Below are 22,006 nucleotides of genomic sequence, written 5' to 3' on the forward strand. Positions count from 1 at the left end.
AAAAAAAAAAAAAAAATCCTGGAAAGATTCCAACATTTCTGGAATATTTCAGAAATTTAATGGAACTTTTCCAACTTTTTGCAACCCTATTTATATCTAATCTTTAATATTATAATACAAAGAATAGCCTAGAATACATCTTATGTATTAAAATTAATATTAATATCAAGATATTGTGGAATTAACACCATGCAAAATGTCAATAATGCACTACAATTAAATAAATAAAAACATATTCTTTATAGTCTTTTTTGAATTGGATTTGGACGAAGTCTGCTACTGATATATTCTTAATGTGTTTTCTTTTGCAGTTCTGTGACTGTCTGAAATCCATCATTCGGGACCAGAGAAGTGTGGCCTTAACTGTTGGGATAGGAGTGATGTACAGCCTGTGTTTCGGCCTGGCGCTTTCAACTACATTACCCACAATCCTTATTCCCTTCATTCTGTGGATGGCTGGCTGAGAGACACTTTCACTACATCACATAAAACAACAAAGCCTAGTTTTAAAGGGGACATGTACACAACAATGCAATGCATCAGTGGAATATCGCTGTGTAAACATGCCAAATCTGTCTATGTATTTTTGCTTCTATATATGTTATGCTTTAAATAACTCATGACAACATGCCATTAACTTTGAGCCTTTACAGCCATGCTGTATATTTTTCATTTTAAACCATATACCTAATATTGGCCAATATTGCTGTGGCTTAAAGTTACTGTTCACTAAAGGTGCCTTATTTTTGTATTAAGCTGAAGTGTTATACAGACATGATAAATTTCACTAATATGATCAGTTTTTATTGTAGCTACTATGGACTGTGATTCAGGACATAGCATACCATACATATGAACTTTTAACTTTTATTATTAAGCTCTGACGATGCTTGATTGTGAATTTGTACAGTTTAAAATATATATTTAATACCATAAGTTTCTAAACAAGAGCCAGAAAAGGAATATGTAGACAGAGCTATTTGATGAATGTTATGTGTAAATAGTAGCTATGATTATTTCTGGTCACTGCTGTAAACAGTTGATTGGATTTATTAGACTATTTTCATCTAAATAAAGCTTGTCTGACCTGTAGCTGAACCTGTGGAATTTGCACGCGGTCTATAATCTGAGCTGTGCATTTCTGATTTGAGTGTTTTTAGGCTAGATCATGAAAAAATTTAATAAAATAAGATAAAAATAAATAAATTAAAAATTAAATTGATTCAAATGTTTATTGCAAACATGAATTCCTATGGGAAAAAACTCCATTACTGCAGTCTTCAGTGTCACATGATCTTCAGAAATCATTCTAATATGCTGATTTGCTGCTCAAGAAACATTTCTGATTATTTTCTTTTATTATCATTTCTGATTATAAAAATATACATGTATCTATTACAATTATTATTTATTGTGAGAGTATGCAGTGAACTGGCAGTATGAGACTAAGAGGAGACATGCATTGTGCAGGAAATCAATGAGCCTGAAAATAACATTAAAGTTGAATGCCAACGCTGATTTTGACATAATTAAGTGATGACATTGAGAATGGAGCACCTTAAGTTCTATGTGTGGACATAACAGCCCCCCGCTGCATTATTTATTGTCCACTTTTGTGTTCAAATTCCAAACAGGATTTCACAATTTCCTCCTACACAGGCACAGATTATCTCCTATTTTAATATGTCAGTGAACTCCTCCTCATGGTTTATTCCCCATAAATAGAGCTGAGAACAGATGAAACAAGGCATCTTGTGTATTTTTTAGTAACCTTAACCACATGTGATATGAAAAGCTGCTAAATGCAAAAAAAAAAAAAAAAAGTAGCAGGGTTATTTTCAGAGGTCAGCTATCCTTGTGGGGACTCTCCATAGGCGTAATGGTTTTTATACTGTACAGACCGTATATTCTATTGCCCTACACCAACCCTACCCCTAAACCTACCCCTCACAGGAAACTTTCTGCATTTTTAGATTTTCAAAAAACTTCATTCTGTATGATTTATAAGCTTTTGTACCCGTGGGGACCACAATTTAGGTCCCCACCGTGACACGAGTCCCCATGAGTCTGTGTGTACTCAGGTTTAAGTCCCCACCATGATATATAAACCAGTACACACACACACACACACACACACTCACACACACTCACACATCAATCAATCTGTGAACATCAGTTAATGCATTAGGTATTGTGAACAAACAATGACATTATTGTGGTAATCTATAGGTTAATTTTAATTTTCACATATACTAAAACATTTTGTTTCATATTCAAGTTGTATAAATTAACAGATTAAGTATTATGAATGAGTAAGTATTTAAGTATTATGAATTAACACTAACACCAAAAATATAAAATAAGACCAAAAATTAAAATGAACATTTTTTTTGTTTTTGATGGTTAGTTAGTGATAACTATTGCATTAACCATTGCTAATGAAGTAAATCTTTTTGTAAAGTGTGACCAAAAATTTATATTTTATACAACAGCATTTAAGATATAAAATGAACATGGCTCTTTTACTATTGAATGTGATGCTACTACATTTGCAATTGCTTTTAAAATAATGATAATTACATTCCAGTACAGATTACAATACAATACAATACTCCAATATACTCTGTATTATCCAACAAGCATCAAACAACATTAGCAGCACCATCTAGTGGACAGTGATAATACAGGCAGCAATATTTCATTATACAGTGATAGAATCGTCAGTTCCTTACTGTCCTTCACTACACAGGCTACAAAATGTCTTGGTATCTGGGAGAATATGTGTCTATGTTAAATCTCAAGGAGTGGCGATGATGGATTAAATGAAACTTCATTGAAATATTGTAAGTGTTATGACATTATAGGATATAGGCAGATTACAATACAATACAATACTCCAATATAGCAGCACCATCTAGTGGACAGTGATAATACAGGCAGCAATATCGTCAGTTCCTTACTGTCCTTCACTACACAGGCTACAAAATGTCTTGGTATCTGGGAGAATATGTGTCTATGTTAAATTTCAAGGAGTGGCGATGATGGATTAAATGAAACTTCATTGAAATATTGTAAGTGTTATGACATTATAGGATATAGGCCTTACATATGATGCATCATGAATGTGTATGATCTCTGATAATTATGATTATCAGTTTCACTTTAGCACTCCTTTCATAATAAAGAAAAACTTATAATGAGAAAACAACAGACTAGTTTAATGTGCAGAACTGTAACCCTGGAATGAGTGAGATGAAGAAAGTGAGAGAGAAAGAGAGAGACAGAGAGAGAGAGAGAGAGAGAGACAGAGGAAATTTGTCACTGTGTATAAATGAAGGGAATAACCAAAACAAATATCCAAGACATCTTAAAAAAGTGGTGATTTCAGGACAGTTAATTCTATTAATACTAATTATATTCAGCAATTATTGATTACAGTGAAACAGTGAGTAATATTTGGATGGTCCAGAGTGCCATAATGTAGTCAAAGAGAACAGTAATGGAGATAATGATGAAGAATAGTTCATGGAGAGATGCTGCAGACAGCGTTTACATTAGCTAGTGTCCTACAGAGCCTGCATCCAGTCCTGCTTTATTCTGTTCAGTGCAGGAGGTGATTACTTAAGGACAGTTCTTATTGCACCCACTGGAGTAGTTTGAGGAACTATTCAGGTTTGTTTATTTGCATAATTACGGCATCCTTCAGTTCTCTTTAGATTAACTGAGCAGACGGGTACTATTTCACATTTGAATTAAGGAGATGCGTCACTTGCAACAAGCAAGAAATGTCGAAGATTTTTTTTATCTTTTAATTTTGCAAGATTTCTCTAAAATGCAAATAAAGGAAGCTAATCTATAGCTCTTTTAAAAAATGACATGCATCTCTTTGTTTCATACCCAACATATTGAAATAAACAGAACTGTTAGGCTACACTGCAGATAAAGAAGCTGCTTTGATGATTGAAACAATCTTTGACATGCATCTCTCTTGAGTTTCAAACCGCAAAATGAAAAGACCTCCAAGTTGGAGCAAATGTGGACAATATCCTAATAAATTTCAATTTCAATTTAACTTTGGATGAGTGGATTAGCATCAGAAACAGCACTTCAGGGAGCTTTGTGTTCTCTGTAGTGCTGCTATTTCTGTCCGTTTGCCTGGCTGGACATTTACCTCAGTCTCCCTGCGGAAGTGAGAGAAAATCTATACCAATTAATTACACAGCTAACAAGTGACTGAAGCTGCCAGCTCAGTTCAATCAGAAAGCTATTACACTGAGGTTTAGGAGGGGTTAGGTGTTAGATCATTTCTTTTTATTATTCATTTTTCTTCCCAAATGTCATAGCAATCAACCTGCAATTATTATTTCAACAACATATTGAAGAAATGGAAGAAAACACATTTCACAAGCCAGATTTTGGGGGTTTGGTATGAGCTCCTGAAGGAGATGTGTTAGGGTTGACACGTATAGAAAAGCACTTTGGACAGTTTTACCTCCAGGTTGTTAATGTTGTGCCAAGAATATTCATGAAAATAAATCACTATGATATGATTTCCCCCCAACTCTGTTTTCAAGGAAAATTAGACATGGTCTTTCATTATCCACAATAAAAACATATGAAATACATAAATATACAGATTTTGCTTAAAATCGTGCTTGACATTCGAGAAATTAATTAAGTTAAGCAACAAAAAATGATGATGATGATGATAATAAGCAACAAAAATGATGATACAATATTAAAAATATCTTCATTTGTGCTCCAAAGATGAACAAAAGTATTATGGGTTTGGAAGTAAATGATGGCACATTTGTTTTTATTTTTTGGGTGAACTATCACTTTATGCATGCATGTTCTTGGTCTTACTGTGAACAATTGATTGGTGCATGCTATCCTAAAGAGAGGAAAATAACAAAATGATTCTTAAACCAAAAGTCATTTGCTCTGGGTTGCGAACGGCAGTCCATGATGACTTTATCCTTAATCAATATCCTTTACGAAGCACAGCAAAACTCATTTAAAACCAGAGGGCAACCTCTTCAAAGAGTGAATGGCTTCTGAAAAATATTATGAAAAAATCCATCATACAATCAGATTCAAATCTAGAAACTCTGAAGCAGCGGACAAAGCATTGGAAGATGCTATAAAACACTCAGGATGTTAATGTCCTAAAAAAAACACTCTGTTTGTGAATGTTTAGACTGAATTATTGCACGCATGTCTGGTTCCTAAAAGTCGCTCTGCGATCAAAATAGCTGAATCATAATTGCTGTCTGACTTAAAAACAAAACCCAATGGACTAAATTTCTGAGGTTATTCTGAGGTCATTTCTGTTTCTTAAGTGTGCAGTTACAAATCAGCTCCCTATTATATTCATTACTAATGATCATAATCCCAAGATAATCAATATAACATGATCCTGAGATGAAATAGTGTTGTATGAGACAATAAGTCTAAAATACTAAAACAGGTGATGCTAACAGACAAGATCAGCTCTCATGAGCTACAGCAGCAAAACACAAATGCTATAAATTCAGTTCATTGTGTTTAAATTGAAGGTCTGGAGTGACTCTCGTCTTGATTGTTGAAGTCATATGTCCATTTCTGCCTGATGTGGATCAGGGGGACAGACAGACATTTGTCCTTTTGTCTTAATGATTACATTTCCTGACATTTGAAACCTCTACCTGTGCCATCTGCAAAACGACAATGTGAAACAAAAAGCTGAGCAAACAATGTTGAATGTCATGCATGAAATTATGTACGAGTAAATCAGCTGTAATTTGCTGCAGTTATCAGAAAAAGAAAGTGATAATTGTCAGTGCATTATCTTATAGTAATAACTTTTATTAACATTAATTATACAGACTAGTGCAGACTAATATTAAATGATACATTAATTAGATATTCATAAACCTCTGATCTGTTAAGCTTTATATTAAAGTTGTAATTATAACGCAGACTGTGTCTCTAATGAAGCCTGATGTCAAACAAGAGTCTCGCGAGCGCTGCTGGATTGTAAAGACCGTGCATCCTTCAGACTCTCAGCAGATGCTTTTCCCTCCGTACATCACATTCACTCGGACTCTTGTTATCGACACTCCTTGACGTCTGTCGTCGGGTTATGCGTGATAAATTTGGCATGGATTCGGGCTGTTTTTTCCTCTTCTGCCAGATATTCGTGCGCGAGCTTATATTGCATGCAACTTCACAACTTAAAGAAGGTAAGACTCTTTCCGAAAAGTTTTTTTTCCCCTAAATTGTAATTTTTTTGCAGATCGATCCAAACTACTTTCAACTTTATGCATGTCTTGTTTATCTATATAATTTACTGAACGCCCACATGAAAAAATACTATAGTAATTTATTGTAATGTTTTTGAACCATACTATAGTAAAGTGTATTATACTGTATATATTATAGTATTTACAACAATTTGTTAATGAATGCTACAGCATACTGTAGTATTAACAATAGTAAACTGATGAACTGTAATAAATACTGTAGTATACTTTAGTTTTTGCTACAGTAGTGTATTGTAGTATAATAGTTGTACAAAACTTAGTACGTGCAACTGTGCATAATAATCTTATACTAATGCTTTATAGATAAGTGTACACTCAAACAGTTGAATGCTACGCATTTTGATTGATTTATTAATATAAAATATGAATTAACATGCTCACATATTCATCAAGTATTAAAACATGCTATGCATTAAATCGACAATGCATGCATTAAAATAAAATCCCAATCTGAAGCATTTTTCAGAGTTTTAATCACTGATGATATAATAACAGTGCATCCAGCATTTCATTATTTTTTTCGGCTGTATTTTTCTGTTTTGAATACAGGATAGATTTTCAATGCATTTTTCATTTTCTTTTTTTTTTTCCAGAGTAAGTGAACGAATGCTAAATAATATGGATATAAGAACCGAAATGAACATATCTCAAGACGAAATTCAGTCCACAAACTCTTCTACACCAGCCACTATCCAAATTGAGGGCATCTTACTGGAAGACAGTACAGAACTGGTGGGTGTTCAAGTGATCTTGATTTTGGCTTACAGCACCATCATCATCTTTGGCATGACCGGCAACTCCTTGGTCATATATGTTGTGTACAAGTTTAGAAATTTACACACGGTGACTAACTATTTCATTGTCAACCTGGCTGTAGCAGACTTGTTGGTCAACACATTGTGTTTGCCTTTTACTTTGATGTACACGCTCTATGGAGAATGGAAATTCGGACAGGTGATGTGCTACCTGTTGCCATATGCGCAAGGCTTAGCCGTCCACGTTTCGACCATCACGCTCAACGTTATAGCACTGGACAGATACCGTAGCATTGTCTACCACATGGAAACCAAGATGTCAAAAGACATGTGCATGGCTGTCATTGCGATCACATGGGTGGCAAGCGCGATCCTCGCCAGTCCTCTAGCTATCTTCCGCGAATACGTGACTTTTGATCTATCGCCTGAGCGGACGATTCAGGGCTGCGCCGAGAAGTGGCCTGGAAGTAGTGCGGATGGGACCGTCTACAGCATCGCCATGTTTTTTCTGCAGTACGGCCTGCCGTTGTCGATCATTTCATTTGCGTACACTCGGATCTGGAACAAGCTACGAAATCACGTCAGCCCCGGCGGTGTCCGCAGCGACCGCCATCAGCGCCGACAGAAGACGACAAAGATGCTGGTGGCCGTAGTTGTGGTCTTCACCGTTAGCTGGCTGCCCTTTCACGCCTTTCAGCTTGCTGTGGATATTGACAGCAGCGTACTGGAAATGAAAGACTACAGATTGCTCTATACGGCTTTCCATATTGTGGCCATGTGCTCCACGTTTGCCAATCCCATCCTGTATGGCTGGATGAACAGGAACTATAGAAGATCTTTTTTGGCCGTGTTCAAGTGTGGAATGTTAAGCAATGGAATGAGAAGGGTTTGTAGCAGTGAGACAGTAAGCGAGAAATGCACGCGCAATAAGCAAAATACAATCAGTGTTGCCTTCACACAAGAAAACACTCAGCTGTGATGACCGCTTGCTTTCAAAACACAAATGCTGACATAATATGGACAAAAATCCAAAAAGTCTACTGTAAAGAAGCATTTTAAGTAAATCTGAAAACTGGACACTCAAATTGTCTGACATGTGACCCTGGACCTGGTCTTAAAGGAACACTCCACTATTTTTGAAAATAGGCTCATTTTCCAACTCCCCTAGAGTTAAACAGTTGAGTTTTACCGTTTTCGAATCCATTCAGCCGATCTCCGGGTCTGGCGGTAGCACTTTTAGCTGTAGCTTAGCATAGATCATTGAATCTGATTAGACCGTTAGCATCTCGCTCAAAAATGACCAAAGAGTTTAGATATTTTTCCTATTTAGAACTTGACTCTTCTGTAGTTATATCGCGTACTAAGACGGAAAATGAAAAGTTGCGATTTTCTTGGCCGATATGGCTAGGAACTATACTCTCATTCCGGCATAATAATCAAGGAACTTTGCTGCCGTACCATGGGTGCAGCAGGCGCAATGATTTTACGCAGCGAAATCTGGAATCTGAGGGTGCAAAAAAAATCAAAATATTGAGAAAATCATCTTTAAAGTTGTTCAAATGAAGTTCTTAGCAGTGCATATTACTAATCAAAAATTAAGTTTTGATATATTTACGGTAGGAAATTTACTAAATATCTTCATGGAACATGATCTTAACTTAATATCCTAATGATTTTTGGCATAAAAGAAAAATCAATAATTTTGACCCATACAATGTATTGTTGGCTATTGCTACAAATATACCCCAGCGACTTAACACTGCTTTTGTGCTCCAGGGTCACATATTTGACAGATTTATGAGATGATTGTGGTGACTTTGTGACTAAGCACGTAATTGGTTTGGAATACTGTATTTTTTGTTATAATGTAATATGTATTTGGTTGTATTTGGAGTTAGCATATATGATCTGTAAAAAGAATCAGTGAGACAGGGATCTCACATTGAATATATTCTAGTTTTTATGTTCGTTTCCTGTGAAAATAAATGTTATTTAATGGAAAAACGTTCCTGAAACATTAAAAAGGTATCTATAACTCACTCATCTTGCACATGTGATTCAACCAGGGTTATTATAGTTAACTAAAACTAGAGAGAAGCAAAGTAACATTTCTCATTTTCATTTCATTTAACTTGACGTACTAAACAACAAAAACTAAAATTGATAAATATATAAAATAAAATAAAAAAATAAAATAATAATAATAATAAATAATAAAAACTACATAATTTAAACATAAAAAAACTTATAAAATGACAAAAACACTCCACAAAATTACTAAAACAAATTTAAATTAAAATGGAAAATACAACAATAAAACTAATTCAAGACATTAAAAAACAACTTTGATAGAATCTCAGTTATACTAAAAAAAATAAAAAATAAAACAATGGATTTGACAGATTGTCAAAAGAATAATGTCTAACAGTGCCGTAGGGGGAAAAACTCATTTTTTGTTTGATTTATGTAAAAAAATAAGCACTGTAGTCATAAAGTATTTGCTTGGTTGTTTCTAAAACTCACTTGAATTTAATATATGGTGCCTTTAAAGCTGGTCTGAAACAAGTTTAGCAGAAGTATAAAAGCTTTATACAAAAATACTGTGTGTGAATCAACAATTTTATTGGGCAGCGAGGCAGCAAGCCAGCTGCTTTCTGTGTTTACTTTCTAAAACTGAATACTCTTAAAACATAAACATTCTCAGAAAATCCTATCTTCTAAGTTCATATAACAGCAACAGGTCTGTCCGGTTGGCAGTTGTCTCAACTAGCCTGTTATGGATATTCATGTTCCATATTACCTGGACATATTTCATAAAATGAGACTTTCTGGTATTTAGAATTATAAGATGGCCAAATTACAGCTATAGAGAGGGATTGTGTTTTTTTGCCCACCAGAGAAGCCTACAGACTATAAAACGATATGGTTTACAAATGAAATTTATTCCATCAAGATCAGTAATTCTGATAGCCACTGGCCCATGAAAGATCAATCAACTGAGAGGAACAGACCAATCAATACTCACCGAGCACAAGGGAACAACATAAAAATAGAATAAGAGGGTCTCAGAGTTTCGATTCTGTCAATTACTGTCCTGTCTGTCTTTGAATGTCCCAAAAGCCACTAGTATTACATCCACAATCCAATATTGAATTCCTGTCTCTGCGCTAAATGATTTATCTATAGACATCATGCTGCATTAGGGGTTTTATTTCAAGCAGATGGCTTTTAGCCTTAAAGCTTCAGCATGTTAACTGATGGACTGGAGTGCTGTGGATTATTGTGATGTTTTTATCAGCTGTTTGGACTCTCATTCTGACGGCACCCATTCACTGCAGAGCATCCATTGCTGAGACACTGATGCAATGCTACATTTCTACAAACCTGATGAAGAAACAAACTGAGGGGGAGTAAATAAAGAAATTTAAAGAGATCTTTAAGCTTTAAAGGGGTCATAGGATGCTACATGCACTTTTACAAGTGGTTTGAACTGAAATGTGTTGGCAGTGTGTGTACACAACCACCCTATAATGATAAAAATCCACCCAGTGTTTTTTTTTTTATCTGGTTAAATGTTTTCCCCTTTCTCAAATCGAGCCGATCTTTTATCATAAGAACAAACAATAAAAAGGTCCAAACTGTTTATGGTTTGTCAACAAGTAAACAAAATACATATAAGTAAAAGAAAACAAAAATTAACACATTATTACAAAACAAATTTCCCACATTTATTTTAAACAAAGTAAAGGCTTTGGTAAACATGCCATAAACAGCACTGATTTATCTTTAGCTGCCATGTTTATGACCTACTTTGTGATATTTAATACAAATATCTTAAAATTGCCTTTTTACGTCGTCGTGAAAATGTCATGTAGTGCTACAGTATTATCTTTCTTACCATGCAGCGAAAGCAGAAATGGAGTCCTTCTTCCTCTCTTGTTTCTCTTTGGCCTGCTGTAGTTTCTGTCTTCTCTCAGTCTGTTTCTTTTCTCTTATCCTGTCTTTAAGGATGCTGTCATGCTCCTCTTTCCATTTCTCAAAAATCTGCTTTTGGAAATGTTTAGAGTGTGATATATTTAGCATTTGGTGCATTTGGTGGTACATATTATATCTGTTAGTATAGCATACACTGTAAAAAATGACCGTGAATTTAACGGTAAAAGACTGTAAAAATGCTACAGTAAAAACCTGTTAAATGGTTAACGGTAAATTCCCCTACTATATACGGTGAAAAACTGTATTGGACATTACATGTAATTACGGTATTTAACTGTAAATTTAAGTTAAAACAGTAAAACCTAAAACGTTGCTACCGTATTTTTTACGGTAAAATTCCGGTAACCACAGCTGGCGTTTTTCTTACCGTAAAATCATGTTTTTTATTATGTTATCATGTTTTTATTGTGTTAGTTAGCTGTTTTTATTTAAAGTTATTTTTTAACCTAGTCAAGATAACCCAGCTGCAGTTTGATCGAGATTAACTAGAATGCACAATGAAAAAACATGATTTCTGATAATTGTTAAAAACGGAGTTATCTGTTTTGCAAATGAACTCTTCAAATATAGTTTTAATGTTGCGCACCTGTAGTGGATAAATCCTGAACAAATGCCTAATGCCTTTTTAATAAAGTATTTACTATATTTCTAATAAACACAATGTTATAATAACCAACGAAAAAATTTGACCAGTTGCCATTTGTTTTTTTCTTGCCAATAAACTACATTTTAATAATTACCTGTTTTGCCGTTTCCTTTTGTTCTTGCTTTTTATCCATTTCCATTTGTTGTTGCTTTATTGCCTCCTGTTTTTCTTTGACTTTCATTCTAATGACTTCACTTTTTTTCTCTTTCCAGGCATCATAAGAGGCCTTTGCGTCTGCAATTTTAGCAAGCTTGTCCTAGAAGGGAAATGACAAACATTTAATAAATCATACCAGGATTGTGGTGACTAAAGAATTCAAATGTGCATTAAACATTACTTCTTGCACTTTCTCCTCTTTTAATTTCTCTTCCTGCTTTTTTGCGCTCCTTGTTATTTTTAAAGTTCCTTCTTTCTTTTTTAGCCATTCCTTTTAAGAAAGAAAACATTATTCGAACACATTTTAGATGCATTAAAAGGGTCTAAAAATCATTGGCGAGTCTCTAGACACCTGGTACACAGCAGCTCTTAGTGAATCTGCTGCTTCTGGAACCTGTTGGCTCTCCTCTGTCCTCTGGTCCAAAATCTTCAGCGCTCCCAGGTATTTCGACTCTGCTTTATAAGAGCTCTTGTGTTTTCTGGAACTGGATGACCGAGAGCTTGAAGGTCTAATGTCCAGAAGATGTTGTTCAGTATCGATGAGTTTCAATGTTTGGTGCATGCTTCTGAGTTAAAAGTGCATTAAATAATGTTTTACTCATTAAAGCATTAAAAAACGACAGATATGATTAAAATGATGAACATGCATATCAGTGTGTGACCAAGTGAAAATTATTTTATATATGATTAATATGTACCTCCAAGGAGGCAAGATAGAAAAAATAGCTTGAGAAATAATTAAAAGAGGTGTTTAGAAATGCATAAACTTGTTGAGATAATCGTTTGACTTGGTTTGAATAAAAGTATGTTAATGTAAATGATAATATACACTACCGGTCAAAAGTTTGTGATCAGTAAGACTTGTAATGTTTTTGAAGAAGATTTTTTTGGAAACTGCTATATTTATTCAGGATTCTTTGATGAATTAAAAGTTACAAAGAACAGCATTTATTCAAAATATAAATCTTTTCTAACAATATAAACCTTTGCTATCGCTTTTTATCAATTTAACACATCCTCGCTGAATAAAAGTTTTAATTTCTTTAAAAAAAAAAGTAAGAATAAAAATGTACTGACCCCAAACTTTTGAAAGGTAGTGTAAATATTGTAGTATTAGATGAATGAAAGTCATAGGGGTTTTGGAATGACATGAGGATGAGTAAACAATTATTATTATTTTTTTGTGTAGTTTTCTTTCAATTATGCTGTAAAATCGTCTTCTAAATGCTGTAAATATGACATGATTTTACACCTTTAAAATAAGATTTCAGAAGTCCATCGTGCACATATACAGCATGAGGTATTAAACAAATTCACTGACCTGTCTGATGATCTTTCAAGGTCAAGGGCACCCTGCAAACTCTCCTGCTTGGAAAAGTGCGTGAAGACAGATTTACTTAAGAATTACAGTAGGATTTACAATTTGACATGGCACGTAAATGACCTTGATTTGTTGGGTACTGCTTCCTTTAGTAACATGTCGTACAATGCTGAAACAGATGCCATTGTTTTAGAAAACCATCAGAACAAGATCTTTTCACCTGACTTGCATGCTTTTCTTCAAAGGATGTTGAATAATTTCTCTCTTTGCTCTCTTCTGAGGCAGCTGCAATGAAAATTGCATATTTAAAATTATTACTAACTACAGTACTTAACTATAATTTACTTAAAATTATTAGAAATCAGGTCACAGATGACCAATACCAATTTACCAAAATGCAATGTCATTACTACAGAGTCTCTGAGCATGGTTTCTGCACATACCGCTGCCTACAGTGGCTGGAGCCTCAGACATTATCTCTGCTGGTGAACAACTCTCTGGCATGACCTGGTCTTCATCTGGATCCTGCAGTAATCATGTGGTCGAAAAACAAAACAAGTGTCTTTCAAACCATCGCCTTTGTTTAGACCTGATCAGCTTGTGAGATATTAACTAGCACTAGACAATAATAACAGATTCTACACTCTTAAAAACAAAGGTTTCAAAAGGGGTTTCGCAGCAACGCCATAGACACTGTAAATCATTTTGGGCTCCTCAAAGAACGATTTTTTCTTAGTTTGAAGAATATTTGTGACCCTGAAGCACAAAAGCAGTGTTAAGTCGCTGGGGTATAAAAAATGGACCCTTATGACTGATTTTGTGCTCCAGGGTCACGTTTTAGAATCTTTTGTGCAATGGAAAGTTTCCATGGATGTTAAAACCTTAATAAATGTAAAAGCGTACAAATGGGTCCACTAAATTCATACTTGCAATTGAAAAATGTAACATCTCTAAGCTTTAGCATTTACAGCATTTAAATGGGTTTCTGCTGACACTTTTTTATTTCCATTATCAAGCCGTTCTCACCAGAACACTATCACTGGCAGAGGTTTGACTCTTCTCAGTAGAGAGGGCTATAGACATAGAAGACGTGGCTGTTCTGCTGTAGGCAGGGGTCTCTGCTGATGTTTTCTCTTCTAACTGACCAAAGTCACACATATTTACTGTCCTCTGTCTGGGTTTGGGTCTGGGTGACATGTCTTGAGCAGGACAACCTGTTTACATTAAAGAAAGTGTATTTCAATTGTTAGTTTCTGACGTTTCTTAAGCAAATTTTATAGGGACTGGAGCAAACAAATACAGACGAGTCTAGGACTGGATTGTTATTGCAGTGATTAATATGTTTCTGGCATGTTGTGTGTTTGGCAGCAGTTCTTTTAACCCTAAATGATGCAATGTGTAGCTTTTCATTTCTCAAACAACCGTGTCGGAAGACGTAACCATGAACATATTACAGGATTTCAATGCCAAGATTCATCAGAGTCCTGAGCACCTTTAGCTTTGATTGTATTGTGCATTAATTGTGGCATTGTTTTGATAATGTCATGCACAGTGTTGGGGGTAACGCATTACAAGTAACGCGAGTTACGTAATCAGATTACTTTTTTTCAAGTAACTAGTAAAGTAACACATTACTTTTTAATTTAGAAGAGAATATCGAAGTTACTTTTTCAAATAAGTAATGCAAGTTTCCAATTTGATTGATTGACAGCTCTGGTGTCCCCATGTTGAGAGAAATCAGAAGATGTTACTGTAGTTCAAAATAAATATGAATATAATTAGTTACTTTTTTATGGAGTACCGCAATATTGTAATGCATTACTTTTAAAAGTAACACTGGTCATGCAACATGACAGTATTTATTTCCATCAAGAGTTGCATTGATTTTTGGCTGAGATCTTGTATTGACACTGGGAGAGTCGAACAGCTCAGGACTCTGTGGTGCCTTTTCTTACATGAAAATGATTCCTCATGCTCACTGAACCACTGTTTCACAATTTGAGCCTGATGGATCTTGGCATCGTCATCCTGGGATATGTTCATGGGTACGTCTTCCGACACGGATGTTTGAGAAATAAAAAGCTACACATTGCAATAATGATCCAATCCTAGACTCTTCAGTATTTTGCTTATTTAAATCCAAATGGCCAGGCAGTGTACAAACACAGACAGTAGTGTTATTTGGTAATTGGTCTTGCAAAGATGGCAGACCTTAAACAATAGCATAGATGCAAAGACTGCCCTGACCTGTGGAGAGTTTTGGTTTAACGCTTCTCTCCCTGGGTTGAGGAACGGGTGGTTCACTGTCTTCACCAATCCTTTGGTTGTCCTCATCTTTTTCTGAAGGCAATGGCTCTGGACAGGATTCCCATTGGCTGTTCTCAGAGTTTCGTGGCAGTGGAGATTCTGTCAGGCTCTTCCTCACCACAGATTCGGTCTGGTTCCTCGACTGCATGACTGATTTGGACTGTTCGTAAGGTAACGCGGACTCTGGTAGGAACTTGTCAGATAGAGAGGAAAAAGGGGAATCCGACTGCAGATTGTAAGAATTGCTTTGCGAATGGACAGAACTATGCTGGTCATCTTCACTTTTCATGGAGTTCAGCTGTTCGGAGTTCACAGGTGAGCTGGTCCTTTTGGTTTTCAGAAAAGATACTTTTTTGGGTTTGACATTTTCCTCTTCATCACCCGAAAGCTTGAAATCGTTGATTTTGCCTTTGGTCTTTCCAGCTTTAAATCTCTCCTTCTTCTGTTTTTGCATCTTAAGGAGTTCGTTGAGTATGTCTGCTGAATTCAAGTATAATGGTAAGGAACACAGTGGAAAAACTGAAGTGCGTGCATACAAATCAAGTTATATAAGAGGATAAACAAACTGATTCAGGGTAAGGTCAGTGGCATGAGTATCATCAGTATACCATGCAGTGAAGATGTTTTAAACAAGCATGACATTGTAAAACCAACCATCATCATCATCAACTTTACCATCTTCATCATCATCAAAGTCATCAGAGTAACTATGCCTGTTGGCTCTAGCAGACACAGCTGTCTTTAGCTCATCCTGAAATTGAACAACATGCACGTGTCATAGAGAGTATTTTTGCGGCTCACTACGATTTGAGACAGAGCCCGATGTGTCTGACAATCTAAAGAAATGCTTTACTTTGGAGCACGCTAATGATTTGATACCAATACCTGAAAAGTTGTTCTTCTGGATGTTTTAGGGCTTTTCGTGTAAGCAAGCGTTGTAGAAAAAGGCTCATCATCCATCTTATCGACTGTTTAAATGCGATTATACATTAATGTACAAACATGCATGCTGGTTTTAGATATAGCATTTAATCATCAGACGTTCAAACGATTAAAAGCTCATCATGGACGCCATTCGTTTACGTGAGTTACCAAAGCAACTACCGGACGAGAATCTACTGCGAATCTACTACGGCGAAGGCAAAGCGCGGTGACGCCGCTGTATGGCAAGCGCTTTATACATTGAATGCCACAAGCTTTGCCAGTTCATTCAAATCTTAAAAACGGAAGAGCTCCAGTTGAAGACGGAGGTAAACCTTTGGATCACACACAGCTTATCTCCATCTCTGTGAAACATGAAAACGGATAAGTTGTCTAGTATGGAAGGCCATTTCTGCCACTCAATAAAAACAATAAAGATATAAACTCGCAATTGTGAGAAATAAAGTCAGAATTGCGAGATGTAAACTCGCAACTTTGAGTTTTTTTCTCGCAATTCTGAGTGGAGATTCTGACGGGGAAGACTGACTATTTTCTAGGTTTATATCTTGCGAGATACTCAAATTTCTGAGAAAAAAGTCAAATTGTGAGTTTATATCTACAATTCTGACTTTACTTATCAGAATTGCGCCCTTATATCTCACATTCTGACTTTTTTCAGAATTACGAGTTTAAATCTCGCAATTCTGACTTTTTTTCCCTCGCAACTGCGAGTTTATATCTCACAGTTCTGACTTTATTTCTCAGAATTGCGCCCTTATACAGTATCTCACAATTCTGACTCTTTTTTTCTCGCAATTGCGAGTTTATATCTAACAATTCTTACTTTATAATTACTTTATTGTGGCTCTTTATCTCACAAATCTGACTTTTTTTTCTCAGAAATATGAGAAAAAAGTCAGAATTTAGATAAAGAGCCACAATTATTAATATATATATATATATTTTCAGGCTTTCATGATTTAGTATGGTTCTGGTGTTCTGAAATATTTGAATATTCATGCGTGTCCTGTTTCGTGTTAAATCAGAATAAAAATTTTGTACATTTTTTAGCAGAATGATCGACATGAATTGTTATTATTTTGTCTTTAAAGCTTCTAAAGGACAGTATCCTACTAACTAAAAATAATATTTAATGTAATAAATACATTTAAATAATATTTAAATATATTAAATAGAAAATAATACAAATTTACATTGACCATCTTGTTCAAACGTTTACATCTCCTTAGTTTGTTGCTTTTTTTTTTTTTTTTTCAACTTTTGTTATAGTTGTGTATAAGTCCATCAGTTGAAAAGACGGATCTCAAAATCATATAGCCACCGTTGGATAGAGGTCAAATATTCAGAAGATGCTGGAAAACCTGAGAATGTGCAGGACCTGGAAGATATCTCTTAAAAACAGTGGGCAGAACAGCTCAGGACAAACAAGGGACTCTTGAACAACCAACACAGAAGCAGTCCCTGATCCAGGCAACAACACAAAGTATTATTAGAGATATTCAGCTGTTATTTTATCTTGTGAACTGCGTGTAAACACCCATCAAATAGCTTAGTCAGGGCAGGGCACATTTTGCAGATTCTGAATGTAAACAACTGTATAAACACACATATAAATTCAAATTGAATTAAATAATCCTTACGTATTTCAATTGAATAATTGATTAAGGATTGTTCAATTATTCAATTAAAGTACGTCAGGATTATTCAATTCAATTTGATGGAATTTTACTATTAATTAAATTGCGTAAATCTTAATAAAAGGCTTTGTGTGTGTGTATGTGTGTGTGTGTGTGTGTACCTGGTATTTATCACGTTATGAGGACCAAATGTCCCCACAAGGATAGTAATACTAGTAAATTTTGACCTTGTGGGGACATTTTTGAGGTCCCCATGAGGAAACAAGCTTATAAATCATACAGAATGAGTTTTTTTGAGAAAGTAAAAATGCACAAAGTTTCCTGTGAGGGGTAGGTTTAGGGGTAGGGTTGGTGTAGGGCAATAGCACATACGGTTTGTACAGTATAAAAACCATTACACCTATGGAATGTCCCCATAAAACATGGAAACACAACATGTGTGTGTGTGTGTATGTATTTGCACAAAAAGAAATTGCATTTGTGTATTTACACAAATGTTCCAAGCATTTTATCTGTCACACAATGTTTGTTCATGTGTCCTGCCCCTTTGTCATGACTGGACCAATTTCTGAGTATATAACTGAAAATATAATACCATGTCTACCCACCAGGGGGAGGTAGACATCGTAAAATGTTCCTGTAAGGAAATAAACGTCAGCATCTATGTGAGCTACTTGATCAATGGAAAAAAGAGGGGACAGCAGAATTAACATTCTATGTTTTGATTGTATTGTTATGTTTCAGTGTTCTTTTAATCATTGAAATACAGCAGAAGTTACCATAATGAAAAGGCATTTTAAGAAATCTTGCAGTTGTAAATGTGTCAGTAAACTCTTTTGTTTTATTGTAAGAAAAGATCCATAGAAAAAAGGATAATGTCCTTGCAAAAAAAAAAAAAATTACACATACATTTCCGTTAAATCAATACAAAAAATTAATTCATGTTAACACTGTACATTGGGCCTTTTACGTACTTTTCTTAGAGTGTATGTTTATTTGTCACACACACACACACACACACACACACACACACACACAAAGTAAAGTTTCCCTTCCTGTATCTTTGTCAACAACCTGCAAGCAGCACAAATGTCTTCTTAATAAGATTTTGACCTCTGCATGACACTATCTATTTCTCCATCACAATCCTTATTTTTTTCTTTCCTGTTCTTGTCCTGCTGTGTTTGTTTTTTCATGAAGAATTGTCTGTGATATTACTGGCACCGCTCTCATCAGCTGTGTTTGGACAGCAGCTGTTTAGATCACTTCCATAAACTGTATGTGTTGGTAATATTTCATAATGACTTCCATTAATACGTCATTAACATTATTCATTCGTGTCTCATTAGAACATTCGTACCCAAGACAATTATAGACTAGAATCATGCATACATATTGATCTGGAATTTATAAAAAATTTACAAAAATGTATTTCAACCTGTTTATTTTTTATTGTATGTATTGTATAATCACACTTTATTTTAAGGTCCAATTCTCATTATTAACTCTGACTCTAGCCTCAATAACTCCTAATGTGCTGCTTATAAATAGTTAGTAAGCTAGTTGTTAAGTTTAGGTATGCGGTTTAGGATTAAGGGATCTAAAATATGCTCATGCAGAATAAGGCATAAATATGTGCTTTATAAGTACTGATAAACAGACAATATGCTAGTAACATGCATGCTAATGAGCAACTAGTTAATCGTGAGAATTAGTCCCTAAACTAAAGTGTTACCTATTGCATCTAGTCTGAGTGTGTTCTATGTCTGCTATTGGACCTTGAGTCTGACAGATACATTGTTAGATAAAATAACTGTTAGATAAAATGATTTTAGTTTGAAAAAAAAAAAGCTTATTAAAATTTTTTTGTATGAAGCTTTGTTGCTATGACAATGTCTTGTATGCCATAAACTAAACATAAAATTATGAGATCAATGACACCTTTTTTTAACAGAATAATGAATATAAGTGCCTTTTTAAATTCTAAACTTCACATTTCTGCTGTTAAATCCCCCCAAAATCGGCCCCATGTACTTGCATTATCCTTGATTTTTCCTTTTCTACAAAGTCAAAATGATTTTTTGTACTCTCAGAAAAAAAGTACGAAAGCTGTCACTTTTTCAAAAGGTACATGTTTGTACCTAAAGGGTCCATATTGGTATCTTAAAGGTACATATTAGTACCTAAAAGGTGACAACTTTTGTACCTTTTTTTTTTTCTGAGAGTGTGTGGTACTCAACATTATATCGAAAATGCTGTTGATTGAGCTTTTATATTAAACCTAGAATATACCTTCAGCTTGCCACTAATTCATACTAAAGTGCATAGAGAATGACTTGAGTATTGCTGTTCTGTTATCCTTTTACACGGAGAGTAAAGTGCGTATGCAGGGGATATTAGAATATTGTAATATTGCACTTTTCAGTTTCTTTTTTTAAACAGCATATATGTTTGCATATTCTAATATATACACTAGTAAAATGACTTGAAAGAATAATGTGCATAAAATAACCTGCAACAAAAGTTCTGCTGACCTCAGGTCTGGGTCGGTGCTACCTGCCATGTTCTTTCAGGGAAACAAATATGAAAATGAAATGAAACATAATCAAGCAATAGCAGCGTGAACCAGAACCAGCCAAAAACCAACCATACATTTCATCATCAAGTTCATCAATACATTCATGTCTGAAGGAGGTGCATGCTAGTTGTCAGGTTTAAAAGACCTGCTTATGTCAGTGTAACCAATAGGTTTTATTAAGTTACTTTTCACAGTTAAATCTTGGAAAGTTTTAAATGCACCAGCTGTGTGTGCTACAACAAATGCAGAGGTTCTTATTAAGAGGAAGAGACTTTTTAAATCTCTGTGGTTTGTTTGAGTTGTAAGCTGCTTGCTGGTTTGTGTCAAACAGAAAAAGGGGGATGATGGGAAAAGATCAGATTGCTGGAAGATGCCTTGGAGCACCAAACAAAGCCTGGATGGTTTTTGTCAATGAAATATAAAGCTATAAATAATACTGGTCCTGGAGATGGAGAGAGTATGAAATTGGATGCAATAAAGTGGAAATTAGTATAACAAGGATACAACTGTTAAAACAATTTGGTTTTCCGGTGTTTCATTTGTAGTCTGCTTTAACGTAGCGTTGCGTATTTTGAAGGTGTGCTTATTTTATTTCCTAAATGCTGTAAGTTCTGAGGTCTGTACTATGTGCATGCAGAGAGAAAACATGCCTGCCATAAATAATAAAAGGTCATTTGTTTACATATAAATAATTTTGTCATTATCATAACTGTTTGCTTGGTCAGTGCCTTGTATTTTTTTTTTCCCTCAATATTAAAAAAAAAAAATTTCTTCTCTTTTTTACTTTTCTGTTGCAGGCTGTTGAAAATAACTTAAATAATCTGATGAAACGATATGGACCTATAATGCGGTTGGCAGACCTAGAACTGCTCCAAAAGCTGTGCATTTACTGAAAAATAATTGCACACCTTAGAACATTTGTTGACCAATCAGAATCAAGCATTCAGCAGCCTCGTGGTATAAAACATGATGTGTCTTCAATAAATGAAGTAATCAGCTGCATTAAAATCACGATACAATTTTTCATATCAGTCGAAATCGATAATTATCACGATACATGTCAAATCTTTATTTCTTTCAAGTTTAAAGGCAGAGTTTTGAAAGTTGTCGAAAGCAGATTGTGGTTTTAAAGGGGTCATATGATGCGATTTCAAGTTTTCCTTTCTCTTTATGGTCAGAACATGACAAACACTTCATATATATATATATTCCATTACTCCTTTAATACATTTAATACATGGGTACATTAATAATATCATAAAATTGTATATGAATATCCCACATTTCTGCCACAATACCATGGTGCAGTTTGTGTTACTACAGTAAATCCATGGTAAATGATGGCGATTTGTAGATTGAAAAA

At 34.8% G+C, this 22,006-nt stretch overlaps 3 protein-coding genes across 3 annotated transcripts in view; 2 read left to right on the top strand and 1 right to left on the bottom strand.

Annotated features, from left to right (window-relative positions):
* The window catches only part of LOC107757590 (lecithin retinol acyltransferase-like), a 4,731-nt gene extending 3,554 nt beyond the window's left edge, over positions 1 to 1,177 (top strand). Inside the window, exon 2 of the mRNA XM_016575106.1 lies at positions 312 to 1,177. Within this exon, the coding sequence (XP_016430592.1) occupies positions 312 to 464 (153 nt within the window). The 3' untranslated portion in view covers positions 465 to 1,177. The remainder of the gene's footprint in view (positions 1 to 311) is intronic.
* Positions 1,178 to 6,941: 5,764 nt separating this feature from the next.
* On the top strand, positions 6,942 to 8,039 carry LOC107757570 (neuropeptide Y receptor type 2-like). The gene has a single exon (XM_016575086.1). The coding sequence runs from the start codon at positions 6,942 to 6,944 to the stop codon at positions 8,037 to 8,039; it is 1,098 nt and encodes a 365-aa protein (XP_016430572.1).
* Positions 8,040 to 10,954: 2,915 nt separating this feature from the next.
* On the bottom strand, positions 10,955 to 16,579 carry LOC107757571 (microtubule-associated protein 9-like). Its single transcript, XM_016575088.1, has 11 exons — positions 16,372 to 16,579; positions 16,162 to 16,237; positions 15,427 to 15,963; positions 14,206 to 14,393; positions 13,623 to 13,704; positions 13,400 to 13,464; positions 13,180 to 13,223; positions 12,211 to 12,424; positions 12,040 to 12,129; positions 11,797 to 11,958; positions 10,955 to 11,104 (listed from the first exon to the last, which is right to left on the bottom strand). The coding sequence occupies exons 1-11, from the start codon at positions 16,444 to 16,446 to the stop codon at positions 10,955 to 10,957; spliced, it is 1,683 nt and encodes a 560-aa protein (XP_016430574.1). The 5' UTR covers positions 16,447 to 16,579.
* Between the last annotated feature and the right edge of the window lie 5,427 nt (positions 16,580 to 22,006).

This window comes from Sinocyclocheilus rhinocerous, unplaced genomic scaffold (genome assembly GCF_001515625.1).
Source record: "Sinocyclocheilus rhinocerous isolate Xijiao unplaced genomic scaffold, SAMN03320098_v1.1 scaffold323, whole genome shotgun sequence".
NCBI classification, from domain to species: domain Eukaryota; kingdom Metazoa; phylum Chordata; class Actinopteri; order Cypriniformes; family Cyprinidae; genus Sinocyclocheilus; species Sinocyclocheilus rhinocerous.

Excerpts from the sequence above, each read along its gene's own strand:
- LOC107757570 (XM_016575086.1), top strand. The coding sequence starts at position 6,942 with ATGAACATATCTCAAGACGAAATTCAGTCCACAAACTCTTCTACACCA.
- LOC107757571 (XM_016575088.1), bottom strand. The coding sequence starts at position 16,446 with ATGGATGATGAGCCTTTTTCTACAACGCTTGCTTACACGAAAAGCCCT. Across the intron at positions 14,394-15,426 it reads TAAACCAAAACTCTCCACAG|GTTGTCCTGCTCAAGACATG; the intron begins GTCAGGGCAGTC and ends TAATGTAAACAG. Across the intron at positions 12,130-12,210 it reads TAAGAGCTGCTGTGTACCAG|GAATGGCTAAAAAAGAAAGA; the intron begins GTGTCTAGAGAC and ends CTTTCTTAAAAG.